A 14,150-nucleotide genomic window follows, 5' to 3' on the forward strand; every position below is an offset into this window, starting at 1 on the left:
GTACGCACTTCAGGGTTGATTCTAGAGTCGGAGCATGGGCTTGTGCCAGGTTTTGGATTGGGGTTGGTCCCCGGCTGGGTGTGTCCGGTGCTTACCTCCGGGCCCAGGTGTTTGGTGGGGAAGCCTGGGAGCCGGGCACTGGGGAGAAGGGGCTGAGCGGGCTGGTGAAGCTTACTGAGCTCAGGGGACTGGCTGGACTATTGGTGCTAAAGGAGCCTGATGCACCGCTGGCCACTGTGTGAGAGAAAGAGAGGGAGGTAGGGGGTGGCAGGGACAGAGTTGTTAGAATATACATGATAGAGACACTGGTATTGCCATTGATTGTTTTCCAGCACCAGTGCGTTACCTCTGTGCTTGGCTGTGTCAGTGCCTCTGGATGAGTTATTCTTGTGCAGTCCCTCTAATACATCCTGGACTCTCCAAAACTCTTTCTGGATGTGCCGACGAACCAGTTCACTCTGCAAAGCCCGGAGAGACAAAGTTATATGAGAGAGGGAAGGTAAACTATTTTCTATTGGAGAAAAAGTCCCTAACATGGACTGGAAATATTCAAACCCGAGGAACAGTATATACAAATATCAATATTCTAGGTGCATAATTTCAGCCCTTTCACACGAAAAGGCATAATAATGACTCAATAATGTGCGAGGCATTTAGTGTGCAATGAGAACGCCTTTCTTGCTTTTGGCTGGTTATTTGTACGCCATGTCATCTGTACTGACCGTAATGGATGGAAGGGGAGGTGGATGGGTCCAACAAACACAGGACTTTCTACCAGGAGACCGGTGTTTTGTTTTGTAAGTTAAGATAGTGACGTTTGTGACATGTTTTTAAGGGACATTTGTCACATGTTATCTGTACTTACGTTACGTTGTTTCCATACGTATTTTATTTAGTTTCTGTACTTATTTTTAGCCCAACCATGATGTTTTTCCTGAACCTAACTAAGTGATTTTGGTTGCCTAAACATAACTGCGGACGTTACCCGTAGAGTTGTTGCTTGGTGTACAAATGCGAAAAGCCAAAAATGCGTCATCATGACACGTCCTTGTATTGTGCTGTTTATACGCCTTCCGTGAAATCAGGTTTGTAATTTTTTACTGGGTGTAACAGTACATGTATTTGTCCTAAACATTGGTACAGGAAGGTCGTTTCGGTACACAGTTCAGTTCAGTAAGTCCTTGGAACAAATAATGGTTGATGAGTGACGGACGAATCTCTTTAAACGATTCCTTTGGTGTAATTCTATCACGCGCATATGAGTGAATGAGTGCATTGAGCACAAAAATTCTACTCAATGTCAGGTCAATCTTTCTGAGCGGCGAGTGGCTGCCAGCCAAACAACCGACTACTATGAAATATTTTTGATTAACCAGTTGGGATTCGCTATGCGTGCACATTTTACGACCTCAGCTGAAAGGTTGTGTCCTGCCGTGTAAAGAGCAGATTTGTCTTCAGTGTTTGACAAATATTAGCAAAATAACTGATGACAAAACATTACATTAAGAATTGAATTTTTGCAGACAGGAGGCGTCCTCTACTTCGGAAAACACAGTAAAACATCGGTGGCAGCAACATGACGATTGAATTATAAAGGCCACTGACTGCGTTTCCTTTTTTTATATACACCACACAGACATTTATGGGCTCAATGAATGAACAAATTAACTAATTATCTTTACATTGCAATTTAGAAGTTGTGTTGATTCATTAGATTCACATGGAATTGAGTCAAGTGATTCACATGTTTTATCATTTAAGAGTTATTTTTTGGCATAGGTTTATTTTATAAATAATCTCATTTAAAAACAATAAAGGCTAGATAAAACACAGGATTAAAAACAGGTTGTCCCTTCAATTAACCTTGTCTATTTTCATTGAATAAGTAGTAAAAAAAAAATACATTAACTATCATTGAGGCATGCCTTGATAAATCTTACAGTGAAGTGATCAATAAATATAATTAATAGGGCTGTGCAGAGGTGTGGATGTGTTCATTTGTGTTTTAGTACGAAACCATCGTGAAAAAAAATAACGTATTATTTCTGCGATTCACTGCTTAAACTAACGACGCTCCCTCTCTTCATTCAAACCTATAGCACACTCGCTGCTCATTGAGCTGAGGAGGAGGGGACAACTGTAAATGCCGTGTGTTTACAAACAGCAACCAACAAAATGTAACATATTCTAACTTTAAATTAATAAATGTGTTACTATTATGAATAGAAAATTGATGTGAATAACACGGTTTACGTTTCTTTTGACGTATCACGAATGTGTTTGTGATAACAGTCTGCGGAACTCCGCGTAGGGACAGAGTCGGGGTAGATAGGTCAACAAACCCTGAACTTTCACCCAGGACACGGCTGTTCGTATTCAATGTGAAGCCAAAAGTCAAGTTCTCTTATTTAAATTTACATCTGTAGCTTAATAACATTTCTAACATAGTCATTTTAAGTCAAACCATGATGTTTTTACTAAACCTAACCAAGTAGTTTTGTTTTTTCTTTCAATTTAAAACATTTAACTGTGTTTAAAACTATTTTAAAATGTGACCGTATAAGAAAGAAAATAAGTTTCCCTCAAAACGTAATTGAAAATGCAGATTAGTGGGTATGGGAATGTAATTTTGTAGGAGACAGGGTTGCAGTGTGACCCTTTACCTGCCCTCCTGCATTAAGCTGCTCCCATAGATCTCCATGAATGGCATTGGCCTCATCCTCTAATGCTTCAAACTCCATACGAGTGGTGGTTAAAGCCTAAGAGAGGAACAAACAAATGCAGTCATTCTCGGAGAATGTTTCTAACACATTTGGCTAATAAATCATGTCTGATGACACGGAGTACATCTTTAAAAATTGCAGCTGTGGGTCCAGAATATGTCCTGCAGTGTCTTACGCTGGAGGCCTGGGAGAGCTCCCTCTGATGTTGATGAGCTGGTTCTGCAGGGTTTTCCTTCTTGAACCGCAGCTTTTCCATGGCCAAAGGCTGGTTATGGTACAGCTCCATCTCCTGATGAGTTGACACCAGTGCTTTCCTCTAAGCTGTCCTGGGAACAGCAAGCATGGCGAGCAAGAACAGAAGTTTATTGGAAATGAGCTTTCCCTTATATTATTCCTAAACGTAAAAATAACAAGTGCAGTATTTATTAGCTCACCACTTTGAGTCTTAAAGACATACTTCCGTTTATTATACAAGTTGTGATTGGAAAAGAGCTGATCATGGTTTTATTATCATAATATGTGATGTTTAGGACGTATAACAGTTTTTCTTAACCTCTGAAAAATTCACTTGCCCACTGGCAGGTTAGGGTTAAATGATGATCAATAATGTTTTGAATGATTGGTTTGAAAAGGTTTTTACAGTCATTAAAATGCTTCAGGATGTTTTCCAGTGTTACGGAAGTGAGTAAAAGCACATATTGCATTTTAATGACTATAAAACAGGGCTTGTAAATTGAATAAAATATTTAATCTCGATTAATCACAAATCAATCATAAATTTTTTTATCTTTCAAAATGTACCTTAAAGGTCAAGTATTTAACACTCTTATCAACATGGGAGTGGGCAATATGCTGCTTTATGCAAATGTATGTATACATTTATCATTGGAGATTAATAACAACACAAAACAAATGTCCAGAAACCCTCACAGGTACTGCCTTTAGCATAAAAAAATATGCTCAAAATCATAACATGGCAAACTGCAGCCCAACAGGCAGCAACAGCTGTCAGTGTGTCAGTGTGCTGACTTGACTATGACTTGCCCAAAATTGCCTGTGATTATCGTAATGCCTTAAGTGTGCAGGAATGCAATACAACAGTCCACCGTGTGGTAATTTAAGATGCTGTAGATAGTGGGGTTGGTCCCATACAAAAGCACCGCAGCGCCTCCAAAATGACTGTAGAATGGAATCAACACACAAACTTAAGTCCTGACAGAAAATGAACATTTTGGATAAGGTGATGTTCATTGCAGGGCTGATGTATTGAATTGAATAGAATGCAGGTGTTTACAAATGGGGAAGATAAGATAAGATTGGTTTTCCTTTACTATAACACATTCTCACACCTGGTAAGAAGTTTTAGAAGCGCAGATAAGTTCATAGTTTTTAGGTTTAGGGTTAGGGTTCACAATACAAAATGTTTCTTAAACACACGGTATATTACTGTGAAAGACAACGTACCTTGTCCATTCTCAGTCTGTGGACGACAGCCTCGTGGTCTTTCAAAATTCGGTTCTGCTCACACAGTCGACCCAAGAGTTTCTGTGTCAGACAGGACACGGGCGGTTAGTGCATATATTATTGTAGAAAACCAGGGAGAAAAAAATAAAACAAAGATAAAGAGCACAAGAATGTATCTGTGTGGTACATGCATACAGTATAGGGCCAAAGGTATATGGGACACTAGGACATTAAAGCCATATATGATAGCTGGAAACTATGCTATTCTTAATATGCTGTTGTAAAGCCTCCACTCTTCTTATCTGGTTTCAGCCACACAAACATCAGTGAAGTCCAACACTAATGTTGGGCAATAAAGGGCCTGGCTCATAGTCAGCTTTCCAGTTCATCCCAAAGGTGATGATGGTTGGTTAAGGCCAGAGCTCTCTGCAGACCAATCAAGTTCCTCAACATCAAACTGGGAGAAGTATTTCTTTATGGAGCTGGCTTCGTGCACGGGGGCGGTTGTCATGTTCAAACAGGAAAGAGCGGAACACAAAGTCTTGCCATAAAGTTGGAAGAACACTATTGTCAATATTATTGTACACTGTAGCATTCAGTTTGAAGAAACACCATCTACATGTAGATGGTGCGGCTGGGACACATCATCAGTGATGAACCCAGGGTCATCGGGTGTTTGGGTCTTTGATCATCAGACACCCTAACCTGGGTGATGATCAGATCCCCTGCTTGTGTCCAAGCGGCACGCTATGCCATGGATCACACCTCTTGATCCACAACCTCGATATAGGCTCACAGCGGGCTTTCCACCCACTCCCTCTGCAGGCTTCTAGCAGCTCAAGGTATTTGGCCTTCTTTCGCATTCAGATTAGGGGCCCAGACTGTAGCTCAAAAATGTAGACAGGGACATTCATATACTTTTGGCCATCCATCCATCCATCTTCAACCGTTTATCCGGGGTCGGGTCTCGGGGGCAACAGATCCAGCAGGGACCACAAAACTTCTCTTTCCTTGGCCACATTAACCAGCTCTGACTGGGGGATCCCGAGGCGATCCAAGGCCAGTGTGGAGATATAATCTCTCCAACTAGTCCTGGGTCTTCCCCGTGGCCTCCTCCCAGCTGGTCGTGCCTGGAAACACCTCCCCAAGGGAGGCGTCCAGGAAGGGGGCATCCTTACCAGATGCCCGAACCACCTCAGCTGGCTCCTTTCAACGCAAGGGAGTAGCGGTTCAAATCCGAGTCCCTCACGGATGACTGAGCTTCTCACCCTATCTCTAAGGGAGACGCCAGCCACCCTCCTGAGGAAACCCATTTCGGCCGCTTGTACTCGCGATCTAGTTCTTTCGGTCATGACCCAGCCCTCACAACCATAGGTGAGGTTAGGAACAAGATTGACCGGTAGATCGAGAGCTTTGCCTTCCGGCTCAGCTCTCTTTTCGTCACAACGGTGCGGTAAAGCGAAAGCAATACCGTCCCCCTCGCTGCTCCGATTCTCCAGATACTTTTGGCAATACTAATAATATACAATAATATACTTTTGGCCATGTAGTTTTATTTGGAACAAAGTGTGAATCATCTGGGTAAGTGTATGTTTGTATGTTTACTATGTACATGCAGTTTCTCTTACACTGGTTTCTATCTCATTGAGCTTCAGTGTAGGATGTAACTCTCTGCTGTAGACATCATGGAAAGGAGGCACCTGTGAAAACAAACACTGAATAAATCATCCAGGTAATCACCATCAATCAAACGGTATACTGTAGACAATAAGTACCCCAATGAGAGGAAAGCAATGACAATCATGATGTTCTTTATTCTGAGGAATGTAAAGCTTCGTTTAGTCAGAAAGATCCACATTTCTTTGTTGGCAGAGAAATAACGATTGGTCATCCAGAGGATCGACATCAATCAAACGGTATAGACACTTACTACCCCAATGAGAGGAAAGCAAAAGTTTAATGCTCACGTGGTGTTCTTTATTCTGAGGAATGTCAAGCTTCATTTATTCAGGAAGTCTTTGTTGGCAGAGAAATTACTATTTACCTGCCAAGAGAAGTATCATTCTCAATTGTTATCTTGCCTTGTCTATGAATGATTATTTTCCTGGCTGGGTTTTTATTTTTTTTGCCAGCAGATTGCAATTGATAGGTTTCCGCACAAACATACAGCATGTAACATCTGCCATCAGTTAAATGGAGCCAGGAGAACTCCATGGTGCCATCCCTTCAGACGATATGAACCGGATTTCTGGCGCTCATATGATGCACCCCTGCACCTCGGCCTCATTTGTTAACGTCACAGAAGCTCTTTGGTTCATGTCCCAGAATGAAGAACCGAGTCGACATTATGTCATGACACGTCTTGGGAGTGTAAATAAAGTGAAAGGAGTTCAGGGGGAAAGTTGTTTCCTCCCCAGCAAGCCACCCCAGCACCCCGTCCACCACACCTTGAACACAGTTGTTAAAACAATGTGTCCTCCTAAGATCTGTGATTGAATGGGAATGTGATGAAGGGGAACATAATGTTGTTTAGCTTGAAAACCGATCACTACAGCAGCACCATGGGAGTATGTGATGAATGGGAAAAAAATGACTGTGCACACTTTTATAGACGTGACAAATGAGCTTAATGTCCGAAGAGGTCAACAAGTCTGTACGTGACGAGCTGAGGCTTTGGTTTTAGCGGTGGGAGACTGCCTATGAGGAGAGGACTGTCCAAAAGTGTGCGCCGTTTCTCCCTGTGTATTATTCGACATGTCAAGACTATATAGATTACGCAAACAACAGTGGGATGCAGCCAGGGAGAGGCTATGATGCATGCTGTTCACCCTCCCTTTGGAATACACCTTGTATGACCTAGTTAGTTTGAAGCATATGGAGGTCCTTTTCTTTCTTTTTTTGTTACAGATGAAAGTCTTTTTTTTGCCCAGAACAGTGTCTGGCTGCAGAAGTCTCTGCAATGTCCATAAAATGTCCATATGGACCCTCGCAGACTCGACGAGGCGAGGAAATTTATGTCACACACACGGTCACAGACTCTTACAGCCAAGTGGGTGAGCAGAAAATATGACGTGAGCTACGTGAGTATGAATATGTTGTGACAGTATGGACAGCATGCAGACGAGACAAGGACTGAAGAAAAGAGAGGCAGGCTTGGGTCGGTATGTTATATCTGGTCTAATAGTCTATACATGCCTTTGTCCAGGACTGAACTGGACTAGACTGGACTAGCCATCACCGGCTTAGAACTTCCCCTAATTAGTTCTGAAGTCAAAAAGGCAATTCAGAAGTTAGTTCCAGCTGGAAAATGGAATGACTAGTTCAGGCTTTGGCTCTGATTGTAGTGCTGCTGGTTGAAGCTGAAGCCTGCCTCCCTGTGGTGCTCTCTCCTCTCTTACTTGTACACAGAGCTTTGCTGTTGAGGATGAGCGCTCCACCATTCGGGTAACCGTGCCAATTAGGCGGCTTCCCTCCAGCACCTGAAGATTCAGCTCAGATTACAGAGACCTGACAACAACAGGACGACTGGAACAATACTGAAACTGTGTTTGGGTAAAGCCAATACATGTTTTTAAGCTACTTTACAGGCAAGCATCCTTTGGAAGGAGAGAAGAAACATAGGAAAAGGAGACTGTAATAGGGAATTAAGGAGACACTGACAATGTCAACACTGACTGGGAAAACAGAGTGTGTGAAATATGTAATGGCAGACAATACAGTGTGTTCATCATCTTACCTGCTGGTCTAAGTAATCCAGGTTGCGCTGGAGCTGAAGGTCTAATATGTCCTCCTGAGCCAAGCAGCAGCAGCAGCAGCAGCAGCAGCGACACACATGGAAATCACACAGACACATACTGTACAGATAGAAGGCTTTCAGGGTGACACAGCAGCAAAGCAAAGCACCACAACCAATCTGCCAACCACACCACTGAAGGCAATGATTAACTGTAACACTGCAAACACAATTCAATAGATGTTAAAGTCTGACTGAAGCTGTTCATTTTCCTGTTCTCGGGTGTTTGTTCTGGGGCTTCATCGGTCTCAAGGGACGTGTCCACAGGGGCGTTTTTTATGGGGAGGGATCGCCTCACTTCCCAGCACTGCCACTAGACACAAGGCACTAGAGACCTGATTGGACGAACGCTTTCCCTCGTGAATATAGTTCACCGAAAATGTGTTTGCGAAAATATTTTACGTGAGAAATAAACCACGCAGTTGATGAATCTGTCTTTATTTCAGATTGACAACGGTTAGTTTAAAAGTTTCTCGGGAGTTTCCAGAGGCGACGAGTCGTACCAGACGCCCCTGATTCGCATAAAGTAGCCGATACCTCGCCTGGAAAACCATTGTTGTCCTATGGAAGGCGCGCCTGCAATGTGCTCCTCTCTGGCGCAGCGTGTCGCGTTTTTCTACCGTTTTAAGACACGCATAAAAGTTAAAATATTCTAAACTTTTCACTGCTTGTCAATGTCAAACTTGGCACAGGCAGGCAGCGAATCAAATCAAGCAAGACGCAGGCTTTACTACTTTACCACCAAGGTGGAGAGTTAGTTCATGTGATAACAACTGAGCAAACACCAGCACTGATGAAGACCATACAATATGGGTGAAAGCATCTTGATTTAAGATTATAGGCTAGTGTCAAAGTACTATTTCTGAGGTCAATGAATGTCAGGTCAAGGTCACTCTCGTGCTCAAACACAGCTACTTACTCATCAAAATGCATTGTGTGTATCCTTGATGCTTAACTTGATGTGGTGAAAGCATTTCCTACCACATCAAACTTTTCGCTCAATTGTTTCACGGGCATATTACTGCCATCAGCTGGGAAGAATGCCTGAGCATGTTGTCGTTTTTACTGGCAAAACTGATCATGTTACATTATAATATGCTGTCACATTCCCTCTTTAATCGAGTGGCTTGATGCATACAGAACTTCATGGGACTGCTTGGAAGCCTTCTAGTCCATTGGATCATGAGTGAAACTGGCGGAATTCATGCAGTTTTGTTCTCTCTGTCATTTAGTTTCTCTTTAGTAAAACTCACACACACAGACTCATACGCATTATGCACACAAGAGCAGCTCCAGCACCGTGTTGGGGACAAGGACAGCAGAGAGGAGTAGAAGACAGAAAAGGTGATGTGTACAGGGTTAGGACACAGAAACAGAGGACAGCTGTGCAGAAGAAGAAACCCCTTAGCCATAGCAAAGCTACACATACCACTGCATTAAGTGCCATAACTACTGTAGACTGTGCCTACCTCCACAGGAATGTGTGTTGACTATGTATGTAAATCCAGACGATGGATATGTATTACAGCACATTAGCGGGAACATACCATTTTATTGTGGATGGAAGGGGATACAGGGTAGTTGTAGTGGTATATTCCTTGGCTTAAGGACCTCCTATCACCAGGGTAGTCATACTGAAGGAGGGAGGGAAGGCAATAAGGAAAGAAGGAAGGGAAGAATGGAGGCAGGAATGAATGAAAGTTGTTAGAGTGGAGTACGATGAATATGGTAATATCACATATACGATACTCACCATTGTTTATTAGGTTTAGCCTTCTCTTACAGAGAGGCGTAATGAACATTGTTTATTGCTAAGCAACACCTTACATCACAATAATGCTGAAGTGGAACTTTGGTCCCTATCAAACTCGCTCAAATGATTGGCTTATATTATACTTAAAGGTAAGGTCGACGATGTTGGAAAGCTAGCATAATTTGAAAGTAGCATCGCCTCAGGAGCTCCGTCTAAAATCCCATAATAACCTTTCAGCATATTGTAATTTCAAGTGTTCTGAGAGAAAACTAGACTTCTGCACCTCCTCATGTCTCTGTTTTCAGACTTTAGAAAATCTACTTTGACAAATCACAGGTCATTTTATTGAGAGAGCGTTTCTATTGGCTGTGCTCCGGTCATGTGACCGGAACTTGTCGTTCCTTCACCAGATTTCACAATGGCGGCAGCGTCACAAACTTTCTCATTTTACAGCTAAACCGTGCACTACAAGATGATTCTGAAAACATCTGAGGAGAGAAAAAGGCATTAACGTAACAGAATATTGATTCATATTTGATCAGCGCTGCCTAGTTTGACCGTTTGGTCGGAGTTCGCGAGTGATTGACAGCTGGCTCTCAAAGACAGCAGCTGGACAGCAGACCTCAAATCAGCTCTTACTGCTTGTTTTCCTCAGGTTTGTAAAATCTTGCAGATGCCGTTAGGAGCACCGGAGGACACAGAGGGACATGATTTTTTTCAGGTTACCTGTTTCATGTTCTACTGTCACCATATAGCGAACGTTTTATAAAAATAACTTTTTTTTAATCATATTTGCTCCAATCTCGCTACTTCAGCTTTAAGTAATGGTCCGTTGTCGGGGTGTAAAGACCATTTCAACCAATATAACAAACAGTGTCTACTGGATAACATCGTCAACCCTGCCTTCAAGGTCCCAGAGCATGCTCTGAACTTCCTTTAGTGCTCCTGATTCACGGAACGACCTTCAACCCACTTTAATAATCAATATACTCTTCCAACCATGATCACAAACCACTCTATATCTACCTGGAACTGTTTTTATCTTGTTGTGTAACTGCTTTTATCTCGTCTATCAGTCGACGTCACTGTAACCGAGGGCAACCTTAGTGAAATACTCCAGTTTAAATAAAGGTTTGAATATGAAAACAAAACATTAATCTCTCATTCTTTCTTTCACTCCCGGCGACTTTTTGAGACTCTTTTTGTACTGCTAAAGCTTTTTGAATCTGTTTTCATAGTAAGCGTTAATTCTATTATTTCTAAGCCTCGACGATACTTTTCATTTCATTTTACTTTCCTAAAATCAAAACATTCAGTATAATTATCAGGGAAAACATGAGATACAAGCTTGTTCCCATTACATTATGATTTCAGATCCCCTAAGTAAGTGGCATTTTAGAACAAAAAAGTTGAAATAAGTGAGTTGTGGCCACAGATATTGTCAAGTTGAGGTGGCGGTTACGTTTTATACCCGCTGTATGAATCTACAAACACACTCATTGTTTTACCTTGGGTGAGCTGATGGACCTCCTCAGGCTGTAGACAGAGGGGTCGGCGTAGATCACTTCGTCCCTCGTCCTTCCCGGAAACCGGTCAAAGCGGGCAGACGGCGATCGGGCTGGCGAGGCGAAGTTGGGCGGCACCGGCGAGTAGGGCCCCCCCGATGACGAGGACGGTGACCTGGGGACAGACCTGGAACGTGGCTGGATGGACAGACGTCTCATGGTTGTTTCCATTCCACCGTAGTACTGTGGCCCCCAATGCTCCCTGGGCATCGGGGGTCCGTACATCTGATGGGGTCCGTCCCTCAGCGAGTGGCGCTTCTCCTCGACGGTCCAGCGTCGGTCGTATCCCCCCACGGCAGAGACGGAGCAGATGCTGTCAGGTCGGACCCCCGGCGGGTACAGAGGGTACTCCTCCACATACTGAGGGCCACCGGGGTAGCCATAGTAGTCACCTGAGACGCCCTGGTTCACTGGGTAGTAATGAGATGGGCTGGAAGGACAGGGAAAGATGGAGGTTATTGTCTTATCCAAAGTCATGTCAAGTCATGCAAATAAGATGTAGACACTCAACTGAGGTGTTTAACATTTTTGAAGTTTTAGTTTTAAAGTCTTAATTTTGTTAAATAAATGCAAGGGTAAAATAAATACTGTAATGACATGGTTGCCACACATCTCACCATGATAAGACCTTTTTATTATAATCTATAACACATTTCAACTTTATTAACTAAGCACATTAACTCATTAAAACTTCAGTAGTCAGTATATTTTTTGGCATCATTGGGCAAAAATCCCATAATAACCTTTCAGCATATTGTAATTCAAGTGTTCTGAGAGAAAACTAGACTTCTGCTCCTCCTCATGGCTCTGTTTTCAGGCTTTAGAACATCTAGCCTGTGACGGGAGACTTTGACCAATCACAGATCATTTCATTGAGAGAGAGAGAGAGAGAGAGAGCGTTCCTATTGGCTGTGCTCCAGTCATGTGACCGTAACTTGGTGTTCCTTCACCAGATTTCACAATGGCGGCGGCGTCACAGACTTTCTCGTTTTACAGCTAAACCATGCACTACAAGATGATTCTGAGAACATTTGAGGAGAGAAATAGGCATTAACGTAACAGAATATTGATTCATATTTGATCAGCGCTGCCTAGTTTGGTCGGAGTTTGCGAGTGATTGACAGCCGGCTCTCATAGACGGCAGATGGACGGCAGACCTCAGATCAGCTCTTACTGCTTGTTTTCCTCTGTTCTGTGAAATTTTGCAGATGTCGCTAGGAGCACCGGAGGACACAGAGGGACATGATTTTTTCTAGGTTACCTGTTTCATGTACTACCATCACAATACAGCGAACGTTTTATAAAATAACTTTCTTTTAATCATATTTGCTCCCATCTCGCCTACTTCAGCTTTCAATAAGCTACTCTACTAACTAAATACTGTACATCAAATCAAATTGTCTTGAGAAAAATGTGAAAATTAGTGCTTCTTCATTTTAAAGGTACCACTACGAGTCACTAAAATCAGATGTGATCCAACAAATGGGGTTTTGAAAACCAACCTCAAAGTCTGAGGCAGTGGAGATGAAAGTGCTTTGACAACAACATTTGTCAATGTTACTGCATGCCATGAAATAATGAACAATAACGAGGGGACACCTGCACGCATAGTTAAATGATCACCGTTCCAACAATACAGCAGCACCATCAGTGTCATTACTGTATCCCCATGACCACTGAAGCATCATCTGAAGCTAAGTGCAAAGAACTGAAGAGGACGTGAAGAGAGAGAGAGACGGGTGTCACTGATCTACCTGTTGATGTCTTCCTGGGAGGCCATGCCCCGCCGCTGGTTGACCCACTGCTGCAGCTGGGCCATGGAGCTCTTCCTCTGGGCAACCCTCTCCGGAACCGTCCTGGGCACAAAGCCCCTCATCAGCACCACGTTATCCTGCTGCTCCCTGGGGTCATGTGATGGGGTAACACTCCCCTCTGGGTGTCCCTGAGGGGCACGATGATGTCCACTGTGAGTCCTGGATGGAGGGGGTTTGCCGTTGCTGTTGTGAGGCGCAGTGTTGCGAGGGCCGTAGTTGCCCCAACCGTTTGGATGGTGACTCGGGCGAGAGGTGTGGTCGGGACCGGATCCTCCCCCTTCGTCTTCACCTTCTCCTCCGCTTTCTCCTCGTCTCCCGTCGATTTTTTTCCCTTCCTGATCAGAGCGGGGGGTGGAGGGCAGGGGCGTGTCGAGGCTGTTTACCCCGTTGATCTTAGGTTGGGGGGGGAGGTCACCGTCAGTCTCGCCGTGTGTTTGTGTGTGTGGATGCTGCTGTGTTTGTGGGTTGGGTGCCTTGGTCACCATGGTGTGGTTGAGATCCGCCGTGGTGTCGGAGGTTATTCTGTGACATTTGAAAGGAAAAAGAAAGCATGAGGATAGATAGGCAGCTTTGTTTTGTTTCATAAATGATCACAGAAGCAGATATCAAATCTCAACACCGGGCCAAGTAGCTGAGTCAGTGATCATCGCATGTACTGATCGTCCAAATGCTCATTTTGTGTTGTTAGGAATGAAGAGTTGTGTATATCTCTCCTTTTATCACAGTAATACCCAGTTCCTCCATCATCAGCACAACACAGAGCCAAGAGGCCACTTCCACTGACTGACAGCAGCTCACGCTGTCCTAATCTGCACTTTACGCAGTGCTTGAATTGGGCCAGTACTCAGAGTATGCCTAAGCTATTTTGTTGGTGCTGTACAATGGCTTCATTACTGTTGGCAACATGTGCTCCCTGCTACAGAGCCAAATGCCTAGATACATTGATTCTGAAGTTAGTGGCATGCTGTTCCCCGGTGTTACGGTTACTGTGTATTGGTCTGTTTAACTGTGGTGCAGTATTTCATTCATTATGTCAAT

General features: G+C 43.5%; 1 protein-coding gene across 1 annotated transcript in view; it reads right to left on the reverse strand.

Annotated features, from left to right (window-relative positions):
- Positions 1-14,150, reverse strand: part of plekha6 (pleckstrin homology domain containing, family A member 6) — a 69,508-nt gene that overhangs the window by 13,919 nt on the left and 41,439 nt on the right. Inside the window, 12 exon segments of the mRNA XM_037763973.1 lie at positions 96-121; positions 124-234; positions 347-458; positions 2,664-2,759; positions 2,899-3,044; positions 4,184-4,268; positions 5,816-5,887; positions 7,586-7,666; positions 7,924-7,977; positions 9,528-9,614; positions 11,242-11,728; positions 13,053-13,634. Coding sequence (XP_037619901.1) covers positions 96-121; positions 124-234; positions 347-458; positions 2,664-2,759; positions 2,899-3,044; positions 4,184-4,268; positions 5,816-5,887; positions 7,586-7,666; positions 7,924-7,977; positions 9,528-9,614; positions 11,242-11,728; positions 13,053-13,634 — 1,939 coding nt within the window.

The sequence above is a fragment of the Sebastes umbrosus genome, chromosome 1 (genome assembly GCF_015220745.1).
Source record: "Sebastes umbrosus isolate fSebUmb1 chromosome 1, fSebUmb1.pri, whole genome shotgun sequence".
NCBI lineage: Eukaryota > Metazoa > Chordata > Actinopteri > Perciformes > Sebastidae > Sebastes > Sebastes umbrosus.